Raw genomic sequence first — 21,755 nt, forward strand, 5'->3', positions numbered from 1 at the left:
TATATTGTGGTTATTAGTGTTTTGTCTGTCCTTCCTGGTTTACTGTTATTTGCCTGGTTTTTACCTTATATGTTGGTTACAGACATTTTTATTGAATTTAGCTAGTGACAACCCTAATGACTTGCTGCTGCTTTTTCTTTATCCTAAATTTGACAGTCAAGACAATTTTTTTCTTGGGGTTTTCTGCAGAGACTTCCATGAAACCCTTCTGTACAAATTTGTGGTCTTTTTTTTTTTCTCTTTCATTGAATTGACTGAACAATGTATTTGCTGGTGCAGCAGTCACTGAATATGAGGATTCTTTTGCTTTATTAGACTTGACAGTGTTTAAACAATACTGATTCTCATACCCAGCTGGCTTTTCAATTGATTTCTGTGCTCTCTGTTGCTGTGTAGAACAAGCCAAAACATTAAAGACATCTTGCAAGCTACCCTCTGAAGACTTGTTTTTCTTTAAAGAAAAATCAAGTAGTGTTCATTTTATAGTGAGATTTGCTAGTTTGCTCATTTGTTTGTAGAAATAAGTGATTCCTTTTTCATCTAAAAAAGAATATACCAGCTTTAAAATCATGTTCAAGATATACATTAATGTGCTGTTCTAACCCAGTTAAAATTTTGCATATTTAAAATATATATGCTAAGCAATCAAAGAACATTTGCAGATGTTAATAATTCATGTACCTGCTCGCTATTAACAGTACGGAAGCAGCCTGAAGTTTTGGGCTAAATACTGGAATCAGAATTCCTGGGGAGAGTGAGATATAAAAAACATTTTTCTGTCCTGTAAACGTCAATATTTAAGTCACCCTTTTAGTCAAATCCCAGCCTTAAAACATATGCTCCTGAAAATGAATTTTCTCTGCTCTAGGACAGGTCATCTGTGATGGGCTTCAGCTATTGTTGAGGTGACCATTGTAGCATGAGTCCCTCCATCCAGTCCTCTAGAGGCTGCTCAGTTTCGGTTCTTTATGAAGTATCAGCTTTCTGAAACCCAGCCTTGCTTCATCATCCTCCCCACCTCCCCAAATGCCCAGGTAGTCCTGAGCTGGACTAAGGATTTGGGGTGCTTAGTTGTTGTGGGGCAAAGGAAGGCAATGACTTCTCAAAAATGACAAGGCAAAGCTGAGGTGAGGAGTGGGGTTTAACATTTATCTTCAAGGAATCAGTATTTTCTGATGAAAATTTACAACATTCTTGGCTATAATGTCTTCCTGTAATCTTTTCACTTTCTGCACGGAAGCCAGGTAGCTGTCCCTCGTGTTCCTTTTGCCACTCACACAATGTCATGAAACTCCATGTCATGCATACAAAATCACTTGGAGTCATTGTAGGAAATATTTTATGAATAATTAAAGTTTTGATCACAAGGTATTTCATGTAAGCAATTTTGATTTTTTTTCTTTCATTTACTACAGCTGGTCTGAAAAGCCAGAAGAATGGAAGTTTCAAAAGACACGACAGACCTGGCTTCTCTTGCACATGTATGATAAAGAGAAGGTTTGTATTTACGCTGGTTTTTCTCAGAAGAAATATATAAAGTTTTATACATCAGTTGTAGCTATTCTTTATTAACCAAAAGTTGCTAGTACTAGCCATGTGCTTTTTTAATAATTTAATAATTTATAAATCAATTCCTTTGGTTTTAAGCAAAGTGCTGAATCATTTTAATTGCTTGTAATTAATCTTTTTGTTTTGTTGATGATCATGTATGCTAGGTTTTTATATTTGATATACGTCAAGCATAAATAGAGCAGATTGGTGTTTTGTATAAATCTGGACCTTACTGAGAATTTGAGTCATATCCTTAATTTTAATTTCTGAATGTGGAACCCCATACCGCAAACCATCATTCTCATATTGCTTCAGATATCTCTGGCTCCATATAAGATATACAGCCAGATCACCAAGATGTTAAAATAGCTTTCCAATTAAAATAGAAGTGAAACCTGATGTTGATTGTAAAAAGCATAAAGTATAACCAGAAGCTACGCTTGCATCATTACTGAAATCCATTCCTTTCATAACTTAAAAACCAACACAGACTGGATTTCCAATAATTGTCTGACCATGGTGTTACTGAATGGGGGGTTGCAGGTCATTCATTTTGTTGTGTCACAGAACAAACATCTCGCCATTTGCACAGTGCCTGCCTTATTGATTCGTTTAGTTGACATTCAGTTAGTTTTGGCTGATTTTTTGTGTGGACTTAAACATTTAAACACACTAATCTTCCCAACCCGAATTACTCAGCAGCTCTTAAGCCAATCAAATCACCTGACATAGGGTGTTAGCTTTATGATTAAAGATACTTCTAGAGAGACAGATAATTAAAAGCAGACTTTCATGAAGGCAAAAGTGGTCACACAGTGTAATACCGTAAAAAGATTAGTTGCAGAATACAAATTTGATGTAGGTATCTAGGTTGTTTGCGCTGTCTTCTATTTTTCAGTTTCTTCTTTAAAAAACTTTATCAGCCTTTCAAAATCAGTGTATGCTTTTTAAAGCTATGTAGGAATTGTTTTACAGACAGAATGATGTTTTTACTTTTTTACCTGTTTACTTTGGGTTTTGTGTTGAAATATATTGGGAAATAATTAACTGTAAGTAGCATTTGTTTTATGTATCAGAACACAGCTTAGCTCCTTATTTCTCAACTGGAATGAAACTTCCTTTCTATTTTTTCAATCTGATGAAAGTCCTATGATTTATTTAAATTCACATATTTTGTTGTTAAATAATCAGAGATGCATTGAATATGAGCTTTAGATAATGATTAACATCTGCATCCAGATTCAGAAAAGTTAGTAGAACTGCTCAAGTGCTTATAATTAAGCATATGATGAAGTCTCTTTCTTCATCAGGACTGTAGGGAAGGCAGACCAACTTCTTTTGAATATTTTTTATACCCAAATTCAGCTTCCTGTCCATTACAGCATAAAATCTGTTGAATATCCAAGCTTGACTAAAATACAAAAGGAGACATGAGTTTCTTTTCTTCCTAAGCCACGTCTTTGATCTCATGGTGTCACTTGGATGCCTACTGAAAAGCCATGCAAAGGAGTGAACTGAGTTTCCTGTGCTGATAGGCCTCTTTCTGTAAGAAATAAGTTGAGGTTTTAAAGTCCTTTGCAACATGAGGGCTTTTTAAAGTCCCTTTAAAATCCATCTGCCGGCTGGCTGAACAGCTTCCAAGCCAAGCCTGTATACTTACAGTGTATATACTTCTTCAGGATCCAGTATAAAATAAACACTAGATCGTTTGCTGATCTTTGTCATCTGGCAGGACATTTTTAGAAAGTAACTCCATCAGCTCTCTGCAGCTTCTGGACTGCAAGGCCCTGGAGCGGTTTCTGAAGCTACCTCAGAAGGTAACTGAGAGAAACAAGCCTGGCAGCAGAGGCAAGCAGTAAGTTCTCTGTGCAGATACCTGTATTTGCTTTGCAAAACATGATCTGCAAGTCTAAAAAGTCTGAAAACTCTTGAGTTACCCAGTATAATTTAAAAGTGATAGCTGTTCTTTTCTGGCTACTATTTTGTAGTGTTTCCCCCCTTTTCCCAATGATGGTAATTATTTCACTTTGGGTGATTTCCATGTTAGTCAGCTGCAGTGCATATTAGCTTGTTAGAACAGAGGCAAGGTTGGTGTGCACAAGAGAAAAAGAAACAAGAAAAAGGTCAAAGCAGTTTACCAAAAGAATAATAATATAGTCCCATAAGCATCACCTCCACTTGCCAGAGCCGTGGTGGGAGATCTTGATATCCAATTTCAAGCCAGCCCAAAAGCTGATCTTAGAAGAAGGATTGCGTTCCTTCTTGTAAAACTTCGCCAAGACTCCCTGAAATTTCAGCTCTTTTATTTGAAGAATTAGAATTTGGATTTCATTAACTTTTTGCTGGCACTTTCTATGTTCCAGTCCTTGCTGTGGCTTTATTGTACGTGTAAGTTAGGACAAAATACCATATTATCTTGCCTGTATAGAACTGTACTGTAAGCGCTTTAAACCTAATAGCTCTGTTAAAGAAAAAAATCAGACTTTTTGAACACTTGAGCATTTATCCTTAGGGCCAAATGCTAAATGTTTTCTAGGCTTCAGGCAGTGACAAGTCTCACTTAGTATTTCTAAGTTTAGAGTAGGCTTTTAATTGCCCCTTCAAGCACTTTGCTTAAGTGATATAATAATAACTGTAATTCCACAGTGAGGTATGACTATACCATGAGGTCTGAGAACAAGAGGTGTAAATTATGTGGATAATTTGGCTAAGGTTTGAAACAGAGAAATGTTGTTGAGCTTTAAAACCTGGTACTGAGCATTTGCATTTAAGGAGCACTGTCATGCTGAAATTGTTTGTGTCTGAATGTTTTTGTCTGTTATTAGTACCAGTTTACTGTGAGTAAAAAGGTTTCAAAAATACTTTTTTTGTTATGTTCGTATATTCGTATGTTATAGCAACAGTTCATATATCATCTATGTCAGTGTAAGTTACTGTAAAATAATTATTTTTTTGTAACTGTGTTGTTTCTTTAATGCAAGAGTGTTTGTGTGAAGAATTAGAAGGTTTTCCATAACATATAAGTTACAAGGCTGAATGCAGACTTTAATTTTGATTTATTACTTTGTAATATCCTTGATTGATGAAGGCAGTGTTGGAATATTCTTTCTTCCTCTTCTTTTGGAGTGGTAGGAGTTTTAGTGATCAAAGTTATGCTGCCAAATGTCAATGGAGAAATAAGTTGTAAATTAAGTATCTGTTGAAGCTCTGTCTTCTCTGAAATATTGATACCTTGCAGAATTGAAACAGCCCTCAAATAATTAGTCTCCAGTCCTTTAAATACTTACGTATGTGTTTAACTTGACTCATGTTGACTATGCCTTTTAAAGTTATATGTGTAAAGTTAAATATGGAGAAAAATATTTGCAGAATTAGGTCATTTTAACATCTCCTGATTCACAGCAAAAATATTCTCTTATTGGCTGAAACCTGTTCCACAGATATACAACATAAAGTTAAGATATGCTTCAACGTACATCTGTTCACCTAATACTTTTGAAAATACATTGGTTTGAAAGACTGAATAAAACATTCAAAAGTCTTTGCTGGGTTATTGCCAAAATTATTTGATGTAATGATCATTTAAATTATATGTTGTACCAGATAAGGTAAAATTTAACTTATCACTAGTTAATTAGAAAGGGAGTGAAATGTGGGTAGTGCAACTATAGATGGCTAAGCTACTTTTAATGTTAGACGTGTTAGTAGAGCCTATCAGTTTTAGTCAGCAGGATTTAAAAATTATTTCCATATGTCTGAATTAAATTTGTTTTTCAAATAGAATTCTGTTCCTTTGTATAAGCATTCTGTCAAAGTACTTGATGGTGGGTGGTAGCTCATCTTGGCAAACAAATAATTTCGGGTAGGGGCAAAGGTAATTCCATTTAAATTCTTTCCTCAGACATATGCATGCAATTCTCACTGAATTTAGTAAGGTTTGCATACATGTTCCCAAAAGTAGGATTTGGCTAGTGGGTTTTTTTTTTTTTTTCTTCCAACAACCCTCACAGCCTTGAGCTCACTGTCAGGGAGTGTTTGCATTTGCTGATCAGCATTTCCACATCTGCTTAGAATTTCCTCTCAGATGCTTTGCCCATCTGAGCGCATGACAGTTCTCTCACCGTGGTCCATCCCTCCTGGCAGCTTGAACCTTGGCAAGAAGCACTCGCTCAGAGGTGGGCATTGGCAAACGCAAAAGCCCATGTGGTTCTCCTAATTATCTTTCAGGTGATGGGTTGACATGATTATGAATGAGCATTGAGAGAGAAGAAAATAAAACAGGGTTTTTTTTCTTCCTTGTTTTTTTCTTTAAAGGTTCCAGACAAGTATTTCACCATTTTACTGGATTATCTGCAAGGTCTTCAAGGGAGTGCACGAGACATAACTGTGCAGAAAGCTGAAGCTTTTATGAAGGAATTTGACGGTTCCAATGCAGAAGACCCAGACCTGTTGGAGAAGTGTGAGCGCATACGACAAGTTCTGCAACTGCTGTCCTGAGAGTATTTTTGTGTCTTAATGGTTGTCTGGTGGAGGACCTGGTCTCGTATACAGAGCCTGTAAATCAGTTATAAAAACATATTTTCTAATATGAACCCTAATACTAAATTTTCAGATTTTGTACTTGTAATTTTTTTCCAATTGCAAATATTTATGTTTGGAGGTGATGAAATAAAAATAACATATTTGGTCCATAGACATGCTATTATAAGTAATCTTACTGCATTTCTTTAGAAAAATAAACCTCTTTTTCTTGGTAGTTTTTCTCCACCTCCCCCTGTAATTACTGTTAAATAAGAGGAGCTTTGCAGTTCTTAATAAGAAGAGCAAAGGAACCAACAAAAAGCCTGGAGGGTCTTTTACAATGGCAGCTTTTAAAATGAGCATGCAGTACAGTGCTTGCTCAGCCAGCTGTAATCTATCGTGTTCAGCTTTAGAAGTATGTCATGTGGATTTGGGAGAGATCATTTTCAGTCTGTTGAACATGGGTTGTATAACACAGTTGCTTATTAGTACTTCACATGGTGATCTGGAGATACCATCAGCTTTGTTAGTTTTCCTTTTATATTTTAAAGTTTTGAGATGTATTATGGCAATTGTTTAGATAGTCAGATAATGCACAGATGGGAACAGATCAAATCCTTTGACTATATGTAGTGAAATCATCTGATTGTACCTAAACTTACCCTGTGAGAAGTGCTGTGCTGCAACGTTTTGTTTCTAGCCTGCCAATATTGCATTTTCATCTTTCTTTTGTAATTGGCATCCAAAAGAGTTAATTTGTGTTCATTCACTTTGACGTGAGACATTTGTCTTCTATGAACATGCTGAAAATGAGGCTTTCAAGTAAAAACCAAGGACATTAATTACTCAAAACGTGGATGATTGGCTTATTTAATAACACTTGTACTCAGACAACATTCTTGACCTGATTCTTTAATGTTTCTACAGACATTGTTCATACTTTTTTAATAACAAAATATGTAGTGTTTAAAAGTGTGACTGTCTTTGGGAATTATGGCTTTAATTTGGATGGGTGAAGGGGGGAGAACCTATCAATACGCAGGCCTGATTTTTCAATAACAAGCATTTGAGTGGATTGGACAGCCTTTCACAGTCACGGATTACCACAAATCTTTAAAATTATGAAATATATTACGAGCAACAAATAACGTATGCTTTCTGACTTCTTGAAGGTGATGTTTTCAGCCAAAAAAGACTGACGACCAGCATGCCCTGCTCTGACACAGTGACTGGGATGGAGTTCAGTGCAGCGGTGAGCAGGTTGGCAGCGGTGGTCAGCCTCTCCGTTTTGCTGCTGATGGTTCGTCAGCAGCTCAGGGGCTGTTCCTGTACCGCGGGGCGATGGTTGGCTGGGGGCTGTGGAGGGTGTACGCAGTGTCAAAGCCCTTCTGAGGCCCAAAGGTATATAAAACTGATCTTCCAGTGTAAAAAGCTGGTGAAAAGGGTCTGTAACAAAGACCAGTATTACTGACATTTAGTGAACTTGTACAAGATCATTGGATCTTATATTTTGCATCTGAGAATATGCATCTGGGAAAAACTGTCACTCCAAGAAGAAACTTTTTCACACAAAAATGTGGGTCTGCATGCATTTAATATATCTTGTAGCTTAAAAGCACAAGCACAATGCAACTGTATTTTGGAAGAGACTTCTAAAAAACATTGTTAAGGTAAGGTCTAGGCAAAAAGATGTGAACCTTTAATGATTTTGACATATTTGGCAAGGTTTGCCTTTCTTGGACTTTGGTTCTGACCATGTGCAAATGTTGACAAATCTGTGAGAAGAAAGACTTTGTAGATCAAGAATGTCATACTTCTTTTTATATCAAGTAATATTAAAAGCACATAAGGCCTGCCAATCTGGAGTCCATGTGAACAATAACATTTGGTAAAGAACAGTTGGAGCCTCTCACCAGTGCAGTAAGAGACCTCTGCAACTGGGGTCCTGCTCTGCTCTCCTCTTCCTCAGCTGCAGTTCCAGCTTTCCCTTCAGTGCTGCCGATTGCTGAATGAAGGATGTGGTCTTTGGCTTCTGCTTTTTGCAGTTATGGAAAATTCAGAAGTTAAAACCTAAGGTAATTGTTGCTATGGTTGTGTTTGGTAGAGAAAGCAAAGTATGTTGCTTTCTGCTGTGTGTCTCTTCGTGTATGGTACTGTTCAATGGTCAGTGGCGTCTTGAAATTGGCTATAAGGCTTGTAAAACTTCTGCTTTGTATTGTTGCTGTAGATGTCTTGGGTTTCAAAGCTCAATATAAAAAATCTTAAGTGTTGTCTAATATTTGATATTGTAGTGCGAATAGGAAAGGACACTTAAATCTTGCTTTTTTGCCCCTTTTCTTAAAAATTTTCAACTGGCTGGCAAACAACTCATCTTCAAAACATCCATGAAATGCAAAAACAAACACATTTTTGGGAGCCATGTATTGCTAGGCCCATTTTAAAGACAAGATTGTGAGTACACAGACAGTTTACCCCACACAGCGTTGCAAATGCAATAACATCTCTGGCAATCAAATTCTGTCTTTTCCATATGCTAGCCACCAGGCCAGCTTCTGCTTCCTGCTTAGCTTGGCATTTTAATCTGGGAATTTACATTGCGTGATGAATAAATATAGAAAGATTTCCTTCATCATGCATTTTAAATGATGTATTTTAAATTATTAAGTGTATAATCAGTTATTGAATTCCTGTAGCTGGCCAGAGCTGTACAGCAAGATATAATCTGGCACTTCATTATTTTGCCATTTGGTCATGTAGAATTTTCAAATCTCAATATTGCTTGTAGGTTAGGCAATCATATGACTACAGATAGGACAAAATCATGTCTCTTCGTCTGTTTAAATCAGTCTACTGTGTTAATAAAAATTGCATCCAAGGCTACAAGTAGCAGTGTGTACAGACCGACAAACTACATCTTCATCTGCCTACTCTAATTGTCTTCTAGTTGAGTTAATCTGCATTGTGTAGCTCTGGCTAGAAGAATTCGTATTCTAAGAGAATGCTGAAGTCAGGACTTCTAGGCAAAATAAAGGGACATTAATTACTTAGATTTGCTTAAAGCTGGAACCATGCCTCTAATGGAAGTGCTAATTACTCAAAATATGACAGTGTAAAAAGTTCCCCTTAATTTGGCTGATCCTTGCTATGGATTATGTATCTTCTTGGTTCTCTGCTGTCTGCCTACAATTTTAATTTGTTATCACCGTTGTAAAATTACTGGGTAAATGAATTCTCTGTTCTTATTTGGAAAGGGTGTGTCATAGCTGTTGAATGTGTAGTTTCTTTCTTTCCTCTCACTGGAGAAGCTCTGCTGTGTTTCTGTTGATTTTAAAACAAGGTGACTCTTGACTTATCTCCCATCGTTTCAAGTAGTTTAGAAATGAACCTCTTTGGTTTGAGTTTGGGATTTGTTCTGGGGTTTTTGTGTTTGTTTTTTTTTAACCTATTGCCACTGAGTAAGGCATAGTAACAAACATTAAAGTCTACTGACGTTTCTGCAAATAAGTGTCAGAAAAACAACCATAAAAGAGATCTACGTTGCAAAGTCAAGCACTCAGAAAATTAGAAAACATAAGAATGGAAATTGTCTGTGTAATTTTAATTTTACTCATTCATGCATATGTAGTGTGATGCAACCTCTTAATTATGTCACCAGTGCTGTATTTTCCATTGTGTATTACTGCGATACAAATCCTTTATTCAGTGTTTCACTTGCAGTTTTGCTGCTATTCTCGATTTTAAAATTGAGGTCTATGAAGTAGTACTAAAGCTAGGGAAGTAACTGTGCTGTGTGGATTTGATCCTGCACAGAAGAAATAAGTAGGAACTTTTCTATTCATTTGGTATGGGAACTAGTCATAGATGTTTCATCACAAAATGTTCCCTTTAAAACATGTTTTAATGTTCTGATTCATTTACAGTCAAAATACTGAACTGATGTTACTTAATTTAAATCCAGTTTTGTTGACATAAAACTTTCCAGGGACTTATTCTGGTTTAGCCTTTGGTTTCCTTTTATGTCTTCCTTTCGGTACAGCTGAATGAGTTAGTTATTTCTGTCCCTGCAAATAGGAATATTAGTTGTTTACAGTGATTCCAGTCAAACAAGGACACAATTAAATGTGCTTGCCTTTGCAGGACAAGCTCATTTTAGCAGTGAATTATAATTACATTCTATTTTAAATTCTTCATAAGAACATACATAGTTAACAACTTAATACAGTCAAAAATAATTATTGTTTTGATATATGTTTTTTTTCCCTACAAGGAGCAGGGAATACCAAACTAAATAAAACTGAGTAAATGGTGGAGGAAGGGCAGAGCAAAACAGTGGTTTATATTTCTTTGTCAAAACAAAGCTGAATAAGAAGCTTGTGCTACGAAGAAAGTTTGACTAGTGTTACAGACACAGAGGGAGGGCACTTTTGGTTAAAAACAGAACAGTCATAGGGTTGCTCTAACTGCCTTTTTTTTTTTTTTCCCTGCATGCAGAAAATGTTTGGCATTCCCCAACAAAACCCACGAAAACACCTACGTCAAAATGTTAAATAGGTTTTGAAATCAAATACTTAAAGGTCAAGAAATGCCACATGTGTATAAATCGCCAGAAGAATTCAAATTCTACCTCTCTGTGCCTCCAGCCTGGAGACTGAATGAAGGGGGATTGTGTTAGAAGGAACAAGCAAAAAACCCTGTTATGTGGGCACATAAAGATTACCAGTGACACTCCTATTCATAGGAAGGTGGAATTGCATTTCCTATTAGCTTTAGTTACTCCGTTTTTAAAAAAGTTTTCTGCTAATTGAAATATCATGTAGCCTTTTGCTGTGACAACTTCCATCTATTCTCCTTATGGTCCCACATATATTTTATAAAATTGTAAGCCATGGGACACAGGATATGTCACTCATTTTGTTATAAATAGCTAATCCTAGCTACAGCACTGTGAAAATCATCGTTTGCTGTTGAGCTCCTTTGGACCCGAAGGAGGATGTTGACACTGTGTTTCCCTGTACTGGTCTAGAGGTACAACAGGCTTTGGCAGCAGCCTTTGTATCAGCTGGGCTTTCTTAAGTCCATGAAATTGCCCGAATCCGGTACAGTGATGCCGCTTGTGGAGTCTGCCAAGTAAGCAGCAGCATTTGTCTGCGGAGCTCTGTGAGACATGGGGCTGCAGGATCTCGGCTGCTTGGGATGCTCAGCCCACAGCTTAATGCCTTATGTGGCCTTGCTGCCCCATTTGAGTCTGGAGCTGCTGGGAGTTGCAACTGTTTGATTTGTCTACTTTCTGTGGGCTTCATTAACAAACTGTTTTAAAGCTATTTTGGCATATTGAAAGATTAAGCTACAGTGGTAGCGTTCCTCTGGTAGTATAGATTCCTGTAAATAGACTTCATGGTTTTCACAAAGACAGTGCCCTTACGAGAAACAGAAGCTCTTGCAGGATCCTGGAGATGACTGGCCAGCACCCTGATTTACCTTGTTAACTGGTATTTCCATGAGTTGTCACAAATAGATGCTAGCTGATGGACACGGTGACAGCCAGCCAAGAAACCATGTATGGGCATCAAACATAGCGGAGGGCAAGGATAACAGTCAGGAATGTAACCTCCTGGAGTTGCCTGGGTAAGGCAGAATGCCACCTGGCACAAACCCTGGCTGCTGTAAGGTTAAAAATAACAAATAGGATCCCTATTACATAAGGAAATCTTTTGTCCTTCTTTAATGGGGCACTATGATACGCTGGAAAGAATAAATAGGGAGCTTCTCTGAACTCCCCTTTTTTTCCTCTGAACTCTATTGCTTGTGGTTAGTGCTGAGGGCCAAACCAGCTGAAAATACCAGGGCTGGTTGTAAGCAGGACCCGCGTACAAACTGCTGGTGTTAAATGGGTGACATCTGGGTGCAGTGCCAGTGTCTAAGGGTGGTCAGCAGCAGCGTCAAACCATTTCACTCTACTGGTGGCATCTCGGCCCCGGGAAAGACTTCTAGTCCCTTATCTGTGATGACCATGTTACTCTGTATTTGCGTTACAGTATCTGTGTGTTCAAAGCAGCCCATAAACCCCCGGGATGCCTGCAGTCCATTGCCCACGTTCTGCTGCTTAGTGCAGTAAGATGGGTCATGGAGAAGCTGTTGAAGTTACTGTGGATGAACTTGAAACTCGCCCCAGAAGTGTGATGTGTTTTCATGCCTGCAGGTCACTTCCAGTCCCATGAAGGAAACACCCGCTGTGGTTTCAGTTAAATAATTAATCTAAAGTGATACTAATGCTCAGGTTTTCCTTTGAGTCCTACTACGTTCTCCTCTGATCACACTCAATGTGAGATGCCATCTGTGATGAATCTGCAGCCTGTGTCCAAGCCGAATTCTCCCGTTTCAAGTGGCAGCTTTGAGGACTGTCAAAGGCAACACTCACATCCAGTTCAACTGCACAGCTCTGCCTGTACCCATCATCTTTTTGTAGACTATGATGCCTTTCAGGTCAGTACAGCTGTTACTTGGTAACCCTTACCAAAAATTTTTGGAAGCTTCCAGTGCCTGTAGTAAGCAGGAACATTCATCAGCAGATGGTTGTGACGCTTCCCTTCTAGGTCCTCAGCTCTACCCCACGCCATCTGTGTGCATCCAATGATTTGCTTCCGCTAAGCATCTTTTTGTGAAAAAATGCTTTCTGGTGCTTGCCTCTTCAGCTGGGATAGCAGAAGGCATTGGGGATTTAAAGCTCTCAATGTATCATAGTCATAAGAACTGAATTGCCTTTAAAACACACCCCAGATTCCTTCAGGATGGCTCTGGATTTTCATCTCCGTCAGCTCTTCCCTGGGAAGATGTTCCATCAAGCAAATTCACACCTGACCTCTGGACATGTAATGGGCTGCTGTTTGGAAGAGATGGTGCCAGTCTGGGCCTCATCCTAGACTGCACGTGACTTGTAGAAACTGGGGGAGGTGGCAGAGTTTATTTAAGCACTTTAAAAACTACCTTATATGACTAAAAAGAAACCTTCAAACAAAAGGTCATCAGTGCTCTGCTAATGCCTGTGAGCATCTGCCTCTTGTTTGCGTAGTGACACGTGTCGGTGCTTCCCAGCATCCAGTCCGTGCCGTTACCTCCCCTTGCTCCTCGAGTCATGTTTGCAGAGATTATCACCTTCAGGAGGATCGTTCCCTAGGCTGCCCCTTCATAGAAATGGAGACTTATTGGCCAAATTACTGATTGCTAATGAGACGGCTCCACCCCTTGTACAGGCTGCAGCCGTTTGAGGGGTAAAGATGGCGAAGGTACTGTCGCAGTGAGATGCTGCTCTGAGAAATTATGACCTCCTTGGACAGTTTGTAGACTCAGTCTATTATTAGATATTTTTATTATCAAAAAAGAAGAAAACTCTTTAGATAATTTCATTTTCCAGTGGTTCTAATACACTTTTTAATCTCAGAGATGGAAATTCTGCAGTGAGCAGACGGTTGCATTATGAATATTGCACCAGCATCCTCTTTTCCTTCTGGTATGAGCTTCTGAGCAGATTATAACTCACTTTAACTGATACGTGGAAAAGTTCAGCTGACTGAATTAGCAAAGAGGATGAGGAAGACGACAGTCCTTCAAAGTTCAGAAATGCAGAAACTAACTTTCCTTTCAAAGTAGGCCAGGTATATAGCTATCTGGATACGGAATCTGTAATAATTAAATAAAAGTCACTCAAAAATTATCACCTGTGCAGTGATATGGCATGAAGTATCTCTCTGCACTTTATTATACTGTATTATTTTTCTTTTGAACAGCCAAGATTGCCAGCTGTAGAACACAGTATGTGGAAGGAAAACTACAGTGGACTTGACAATTATTTCCAGAGATTCATTCAGTCCTAGAAAATATTCATTGGCTTTCTAAAAAAACCCCACAGGGGTTCCCCCTTTGTTTTCTAAATCCCTTTTTTATTATTTCAGCTGTCTTTGGACAAAGGGTGCGGGGGGAATGACCACAGAGAGATCAAGACTACACATCTCTGACATTGTTTTATGAGAAAATACTGACTTTTGTTGCGTTAACTGGGTAACTCAGAGCAGACAGAGTGCCTCAGTTCATTTCTGTTTAGTTTTTTTTTTTTTGAGGGGGATCCCAGTAACAGATGAGAGCATGGCAGGTGAGTCTTGGTTTGTGCTGTTCCCTGCAGGAGTGTTACAGATGGTTGCTACTCCCAGAGAAGAACGAAGGGAATGTGACAAATGCAGTTCTTCTGCAAACAGCACGTCTTGCACGCTTTTGCGCTCCACTTGTGCTGATGTTCCCCTTCCTTGTTAATAGAACGGCATTTCAGCCAGCAGAATGTATCAATCAACCTTTATTTGCATCGTTGCTGCGGCTGTGGGTCTTGTATACCTCATAAAATTGCTTTAATGGTCAAATTAAACTTTTGACCTGCTATACAGCTGCAAGCTACTGGTGTTTTGAATCGTCTGTGGGAACGCTTCGAAGGATGCTCTGGTGGGCTCCAGCGCTGGTCCTGGCAGGGGGCAGCTGAAGGCAGGTAATGGGGAACAGGAGCTCTAGACATGTTTTACACAGGAAGCAAATTTCACTGTAATGTTGAACTGCATGAACGGTGATTGAAAATGGCAACTACAGCATGCATGCCTGGGTATCGGGTGCCGTAGAAGCTGCTGATACTTGTGTTTTGTTTGGGGTTTTTTTGAGAGCTGAAAGGTATTTCCAGTTCAGCCAGTTACAGAAGATGGTTATCAGTCCCACAAACCTTTTTTGCTGCAGAGATTTGAAAATGACAAAATACTGTGTCCTGCTACTGCAGCCCCATGGATTAAAATGTGCTGTAGCATTTCAGAGTGATTTTTTTAATATTTGGAAATGCTAAAATGATTGTCTTGGAGGAAGGCAGACAGATGTCTCAGCTGGCTTATCTAGAAAATCCTGCCATTTCTCTCAGACATGACCTTTACCCAGGTCATCTTATCTTTCTTGCAACTCAACTAGATCATTATGATGGGCACTGGCTTGACATACCCTTGGAATGGATTTGAAATCCGTCCCAAGCTGTTTTGTGGATAGAAGAAAGTAAAATGCTTATAGTCCTGTTCTGATTGTCAGGATGCTAAGGCTATAATTCAAGTCATTAGGCTTAGTATATAAAGCCCTTCGTAATCCAAGTTTAAGAATCTGAAAGGTCACTTGTGGTCCAATAATCCTGAATAGTAAATGTGATGAGCTAGTGGTGATCATCTTGATACTAAAGCACCGCTTAAAATAAATGCTGGTCTCTGCCTCAAAAGCATATGCACATTATATCAACAAGATCCAAGAGGCTGTGCTAAGAATGAGCAGCTTGCCTGTTGCACAACATCATGCGACACTGATTTATTTGAAATTATTTTAATAACCGGACCTAAGGAATAGACAGAAAGATGCTCAAGGTTTTAAGGATAACGTCCTCCTGTGGCTGCAGTGGGCCAGTGGAGAGATGTCCGCTGCAGATTGCTCATCACCAAGATCCCCCAAATCCTCCCCAAAATCTGCCAGTGCAGCTGCTCATGTAAGTAAAATGAGCAAGAGTGGCTTAGACGGTAGGAGTGGCAGGGCTTTGCTCATCCCGTGGTCCTGACAGTAGTGTCAGAGATCATTCATACAAGGGAGTGTTCACACAAGTGATGGGGACAGTGGCTGTGAGAAGATAACATCTGGCCAGAGGTGCCGCAGCTAGCGTTAAGCAGGCAGGGGGCTGAGAAGGTCTGGCAGATCCCAGGTAGTTGTAGCCCAGCTGCGATGGGTTTGCAGGGATCTGAAAGGCGGTAGCTTTGCAAAGCAGCCCAGAAAAGGGGGTTTGGTACCTGTTGGTGCAGGATGGCTGTGTGGAAGGAGCCCCAGCGTAGTTTTGTGGGAGGAAAGGACAAGTGGCAACGTGGCAGACCTGGAGGATGCAGGCGTGGACTGATGGAACAATCTACAGGGCTGATTCCACGTGAGATTGAGCATGCGCTTTGCTATATCGCAATGAGGGAGCTCAGTCCTTCACCCACCTCCTTGACTTCTCCTCAGGAAGATGCTGGAGGTGTAAAGAAGTGGAGGACTGGCAACCTTGGGACCACTTGTAGCATCCCCTCTTGGTACCTGCCACTCCTTTTCATCCATGTTTTTGTTCTGAGAGTGGTTAGATGCCAGCTGGGAGGAGGGCTGGGTGACTTTTTCCTCTTTAATATCTTCTTGCCTTTCCGTTTGTTCAGTATTTGGAGTGATTTCATCTTTATATTATATTTATTCAGTGGTGCTCTGGATATGGTTATTTTTGTGCCTTGAAGGGCCTACTTTCCCATTCCATATTAATAAATAACTTCTATTAACATCAAGGCATGGTGCATGCATAAAGGAGCACTGAATAGCTAAAGTGTACTTAAATATCTGTGACCTCTTGGCTTTTCTATATGGAATGATTATTAATACTTTGTCCTTGCTGCGTTTCATCAGAGGATGCTGCCACACAAGGCATAGCTGGGGAGGTCTGATCATCCCTTTATTACAGAAGGGAAAAACAGAGGGAAAGAGATTAAAAGATTTGCCAGCAACACAGAGCAATCAGTGGCTGTGCTGAAAATAGAAACCAGGCTCCTGGTTTCCATTCCCCAAATCTGGCCTCTAGACAACAGGACTATATTAAAAATGTAAATGCAAATATAGGAAATATTTCCTTTTTCAAACCTTCCCCGCTAACACTTTGTGTCCTTTTGACTCTGTTCTTCACAGAAAGAGCTGGTAGCGCTTGGATCAAAGGCTCAGCAGCCAGATGGGCTGTGCTCATAGAATATAGCAAAGGAAACTGGACTCAACCACCAAAACCTCAGTGACCAAAAAGCTCATGGCAGAAGGTGGGAGGTGACTTGTGTCTATTTTGAGACAGAAAAGTATTCAGTAGCTGTAGGCTACTGTTCAGAATACTTTGGTTACTGGTTTTAAGGAAGCCAAAAGTGATACTGGTGTGCCAGTCAATCCCCCAGCCTTTGGATTCTAGAAAATATTCTCTCCTATAATGTACCACAGATTGAAGCTGGCAGCTGAAGGACATGCAGGTATTTTAACTGGTTGGTATTAAGTTTGCAGATGATGGGTAAATCAAACACAACTGAGGTTTGAAATATATACCCTGAAGGGAGTAGGGAATTGGGTCTCCCTGAGGTACTGCACAGCTGCAGGGCCTCTTGCTCTTCAAGCCAGAGATGCTGGCAATACCATTACTGGTCTCGTTCCTTTGGGTTTGTCCCAGCTTTATTTTTGTTCCCATGTTGTTCCTCTATGCTGTAAACAGGCTTGATGATTAAAAAAAAAAAAAACAAAACCCCAAAACAAACAAAAAAAACCCCAACAAAAATAGCATGTGGATACAACCCAACCAAACAGCCAGAGTAAACTTAATGGGGAAAATCTGGATTTAGAAATGCAGCCCTGAGTCATGCCAAAGAGAGTCAACGTTAAAGGCTTTTTTAAGAAGCAATTAGAAAGCAGTCACCTTTTAAAGACACTTCTCTGTGCTCCTTACAGGGCCATAACACTGCAAATTAGGGCTAAATTCTGCCAGTCTCACTCTTGCTCGGGTCTTAGTTCGAGCAGGGTAGGAGATGTAGCTGCGCTTGTTCAGGAATCCCCCGTGGAGCCGGTGTCGGCAGCACACAGGGTACCACGGTGTCCAGCCAAACTGGGAACACCACACAGAGGGACCATGGATGCACCATCATTGGGACACTTGAGAGAAAGTGAGTGTTGCTGGAGCCCATGTAGGCAGCGTGCCCCAAATTCCTGCTGTTGGTAATGGCAAGAGGGACAAGATTTGGCCTTGGTGAAGTTGATGCATCTTCCCTAAGACATCTCATCCCAGAGCTCAGCTCCTGCTGGGTCCCTTCCCTTTCAGCAGAAACTCAAAGTAAAAGAGATCAGATGAAATTTAAACCATGGTGGCAAGCTGAGGACACCCCCTGTTCACTGGAGTGAGGAAGCTCCCTGATGGAAAGTTCTGGGACCAAGTGGTGCTTCCTGCAGGTGGCTCACCTGCCCGGCACGTGGGGACGTGGTGGTGATGGGATCATGGCTCGCAGGGACAGGGCAGTAGCCTGGCTGACCTGCACGGCTGTGCTCCACTTGGGTTGTAGTGTCAGTCAACAGCTGAGATATAAAGACCTAGGAATTCCTTCGTGCTTTTGTATTTTTGAGATTACAGTGGACACTTCTTTATAAAAGGGAGAATACTTGCAAATATTTCACGGTGACTTAGAAGGTTTTATTCCAGCAACTAGGCCTGTGTTATCATAGTTACAAAACTGCAGTCCATGAGGTATTCTGAGTACTTCTGGCTTCGCTTCCCATCACCTCCTGTTTCGCTGAGGCTGTGGAGCTTTAAGACTGTTGTAATGGGTGGGAAAAGCCTGTTCAGAAAAGATCTTTTGTGTCTTCTTCATGCTCATAGTTGGTACGCTATTAAGAAAAAAGCAGTTTTCATTAGCAAAACTTGCCTTTTTCCTTTTTTGCTGGTTTGGGAGAGCAAAAGTTTTATTGGGGAAGACTGAACGTGATGCAATTTTCAATGCACAGCCCACAGCTGCTGCAATGCATCCGCGTTTGATGAGGTTAATAACAGTGCAGCCACTGATGCTGTATTTTTTACTGGTTTGAGACCATGTATCTCTGACTTAATTAGACTTTTACTGGCTAACGGTTTATGGGGCAAACCCCGAGGGTTTTTTTTGCCTTGTTCCTGCAGAATCAGTAGCAGCAGGGAAATGAAGCTGGCTAGCGCTGGAAGCCTTTAAAATGAGCAAGCGCTTCATTCACCTACTGCAGGTTGGTGACTGTCCCTGCTGTTAACCTGGCCGGATAATACCACTACACTGTAACTTAAAATTACTGACTGGATTAAATATTAATCTGTAACCTCAAGAGGAGCGCTGTGTCCCTTTGGCTGGCGATGCAGTGCAGTGATGCGTTAACATTTCCGAACCCCACAATCTGCAAATCCCTAAAATGCTTCCAGGAGAGGTCTGGCTTCATTTAATACGGCTCACGAATGGAGGTGGGCTTGTTTCTCAGCATTGCCACTGCTGAGACTACAGGTTTAAAACCATAGGCTGGGTTTTGCAACTGCAAGTCATGTTTCAAGTGCTCCATGGGTGATAAAATATCTGAACTGTGATAGATTGAGTTGCTTTATTATCTGCTGGGGGCACGTTTACTGTGTTGCCCTTTTTGGTACGCCTGTTAGTGACGACTGCGATTCTGCTCATGTTTCTATCACTGTCTCATGTGGCCTTTGAACCAATCATTTCCCTTTTCTATCTGGATTTTCCTTCTATAAACCTTCTATAATGGCTTTTTTTTAGCTGGAGTGCACTTCACATTCAAGTGAAGGGTAAAGTGCTGCTGCTGGAGAAGGGCTAGCATCCCTGAAATGAGTGATGGACCCCAGGAACCGAGAAATACGATGGGGATTTTTAAGAGACAATCTACACAGGACTGTAGAAGCTTGTATCCTACTTAACACCATCTAAGCACATTAACCTTCCTCTGACAGATGCCTGCCCTGCAGCTCTAAAGAGAAACCCCCAAACCTCTCCAAACCCGGTGAGAGCTGATGCCCCTGAGCTCTGTTATGAGACACAAGTTCACAATAGCAGCTCCAACCTGGAAGACAAAGCTTGCTCATGGATTAAAGATTTTAAGATGCTGGCTGGTTTCAGGGTCAGCACCGTTTTGGCTGTGCAAGGTGGAATGTGGGTGGTGGAGTTTGGGCCAGAGCTTGCTAGGGGCTGCCCTGGCTTCCCTGTGCCAGGCTGTCACAGCTGTCAGCACGTGTTAATTAGCTGAAGAGGAAGGTCTGAGGCAGCTCGTGCTGCTTCAAAGGGCCGTTCCGGGTAACATTTAAAACACAGCTTGCAAGAAAAATAAATGGAGAAGGGCTTAGTTTTTTCCTGTGGCGGCCTGCAAGCTGCAGGCGTGGAGCAGAGAAAGCGCTGCCGGGGCCACCCACGCCGGAGGGCTGCTGGCTGCTCTGCCCTCCACGGGGTCCTGCAGCTTCCCGCTGATCCCACCGGCCTCCCGGGGCACGGCCCCCCGCCACGCTGCTGCTTGCTTGGTGGGGGCTGCGTGGAGACGGGGAGGGGGAGGAAAAGCCCACTTGTGGGGGGAGGAATGGTGTATTAGGGCTGCAGCCTGACAGACCCAGCACTGGGGCAAGGCTGGCTTTCGTGTGCCGTGTGGCAGCGTGGGACTGTGGAGGTGGGAGGCTTCGCCTGCCGTGACTTCGTGTTTGCTTAGGAAGAGCTGCTGCTCTTGGGCTCTGAGGATGCCAGGAAGGCAGCGGTCGTGTGAGGATGTGTCCCAGGGCGCTGTCGGCAGCAGAGGTGGCTGTTCCCACAGCGCTGGGCACGGCAACGTGGCTTTGCCACCCGGGCAGAGGCTCGGATGTGCAGAGCTTGCTGTGCTGGCTGGGCTGCCCGTGGGTACCATCAGGGCAGGGCAGGGCAGGAAAGGCTTTTTTTTCAGAGAGAAAGGAAAAGGGGAGAAGCTGAAATCTTCGTGCAATAAGAGAGGAGCAAAGAAGTATTTATCTTAAATGTGTTTGTGCGTAATTAAGCACCAGCTAAAACCTAGGACTGAAGCTTCAAGGATCAGAGGCCGAGCAGGTGGGATGAGAATGCCAGGGAAGGAGAATTTTAAAAGCACGGCAAATCCTGCTTTAAAATGTGCTGGTGCCGGGGAAGGAGGAGCCCAGTGTGGTGATGAAGAGCAAACTCTGAAGCCTCAGAAAAAGAGTAAAAGGTCTGAGAGCAGTTTCTGCCAGGCTGGCCCCAGGGAGGCCAAACGCCTCGGTTCGGGGCTCACCAGGAAAAGCAGCTTCAGAACGGAGCTGCCAAGCGTGAGGGAGGGGAGGCTATTCCATCGCGCTCACCTTGAGGAATACTCTAGAATCAAAGAAATGGGTAGCCTGGTTTGGGACAGAGGCCTTTTTCTCTCAAGTAGAAATTAAATTCTCTTAGCACCAAATGCCCAGGAGGTATGTTAATTCATTAGTGCTGCCCACTGACAGGACGATGCTGTGTGTGACTGGGACATCGCTGCCAGGCTGGAGAGCACATCCCGACCCGCTCCGGGCACGACTGCTCTACATGCTGGTGAATAACATGATGCTTTTAAAAACTGCCAGGTGACGCTCTGAGGGACTGATTCATCGACCTGATAAAGATCCTCCCGAATACCACAGTGCAAGGGTTTGAAGGCTCTGTCTCCCGATTCCTGCAGGAGCAGGGCTCGAGCGGCGTGCTTGTCCTGGGGCCCCTAGCTGGGCAAAGTTCCTGTTGGATACATCCAGAAATTATGATTATCACAGTCTGAATTTTAACCCTGCCTGCCCGTTGCTGTCCCCAAGTGCAGAGGCAGGGAAGGAGACCTTGGTTTCTTCTCCCTAGTCATCTCTGTCCACGGGTGGCTGATTTTGAAGGGCTTGACCTCCAAATAATTATACAAGGAATTACTTTCTTTGCCAACTACAGCCCCATGGGTGGTTTGGTCCCGGGGCACTCTGTGTAAGGGCTTTTCCTTCTGTGCTTCCCTTTCTGTAGTTTCTCCTGTGACTTGTGACACAGCCCTGCCCTGACTTTGCAGGTTTTGTTTTGTTTGTGTTTGGTTTTTTT

At 41.5% G+C, this 21,755-nt stretch overlaps 1 protein-coding gene and 1 long non-coding RNA gene across 2 annotated transcripts in view; both read left to right on the plus strand.

Moving 5' to 3' along the window:
• C4H7orf50 (chromosome 4 C7orf50 homolog) overlaps positions 1-10,061 on the plus strand; it is a 46,455-nt gene extending 36,394 nt beyond the window's left edge. The window contains exons 3-4 of the mRNA XM_037385916.1: positions 1,416-1,497; positions 5,866-10,061. Of these exons, the coding sequence (XP_037241813.1) occupies positions 1,416-1,497; positions 5,866-6,048 (265 nt within the window). The 3' untranslated portion in view covers positions 6,049-10,061. The remainder of the gene's footprint in view (positions 1-1,415; positions 1,498-5,865) is intronic.
• Positions 10,062-19,034: 8,973 nt separating this feature from the next.
• LOC119147233 lies at positions 19,035-19,791 on the plus strand. The gene is made up of 2 exons (XR_005103977.1): positions 19,035-19,138; positions 19,446-19,791. It is a non-coding gene; the product is annotated as an uncharacterized LOC119147233 (long non-coding RNA).
• The last annotated feature ends 1,964 nt before the right edge of the window (positions 19,792-21,755 follow it).

The sequence above is a fragment of the Falco rusticolus genome, chromosome 4, assembly GCF_015220075.1.
Source record: "Falco rusticolus isolate bFalRus1 chromosome 4, bFalRus1.pri, whole genome shotgun sequence".
Taxonomy (NCBI): domain Eukaryota; kingdom Metazoa; phylum Chordata; class Aves; order Falconiformes; family Falconidae; genus Falco; species Falco rusticolus.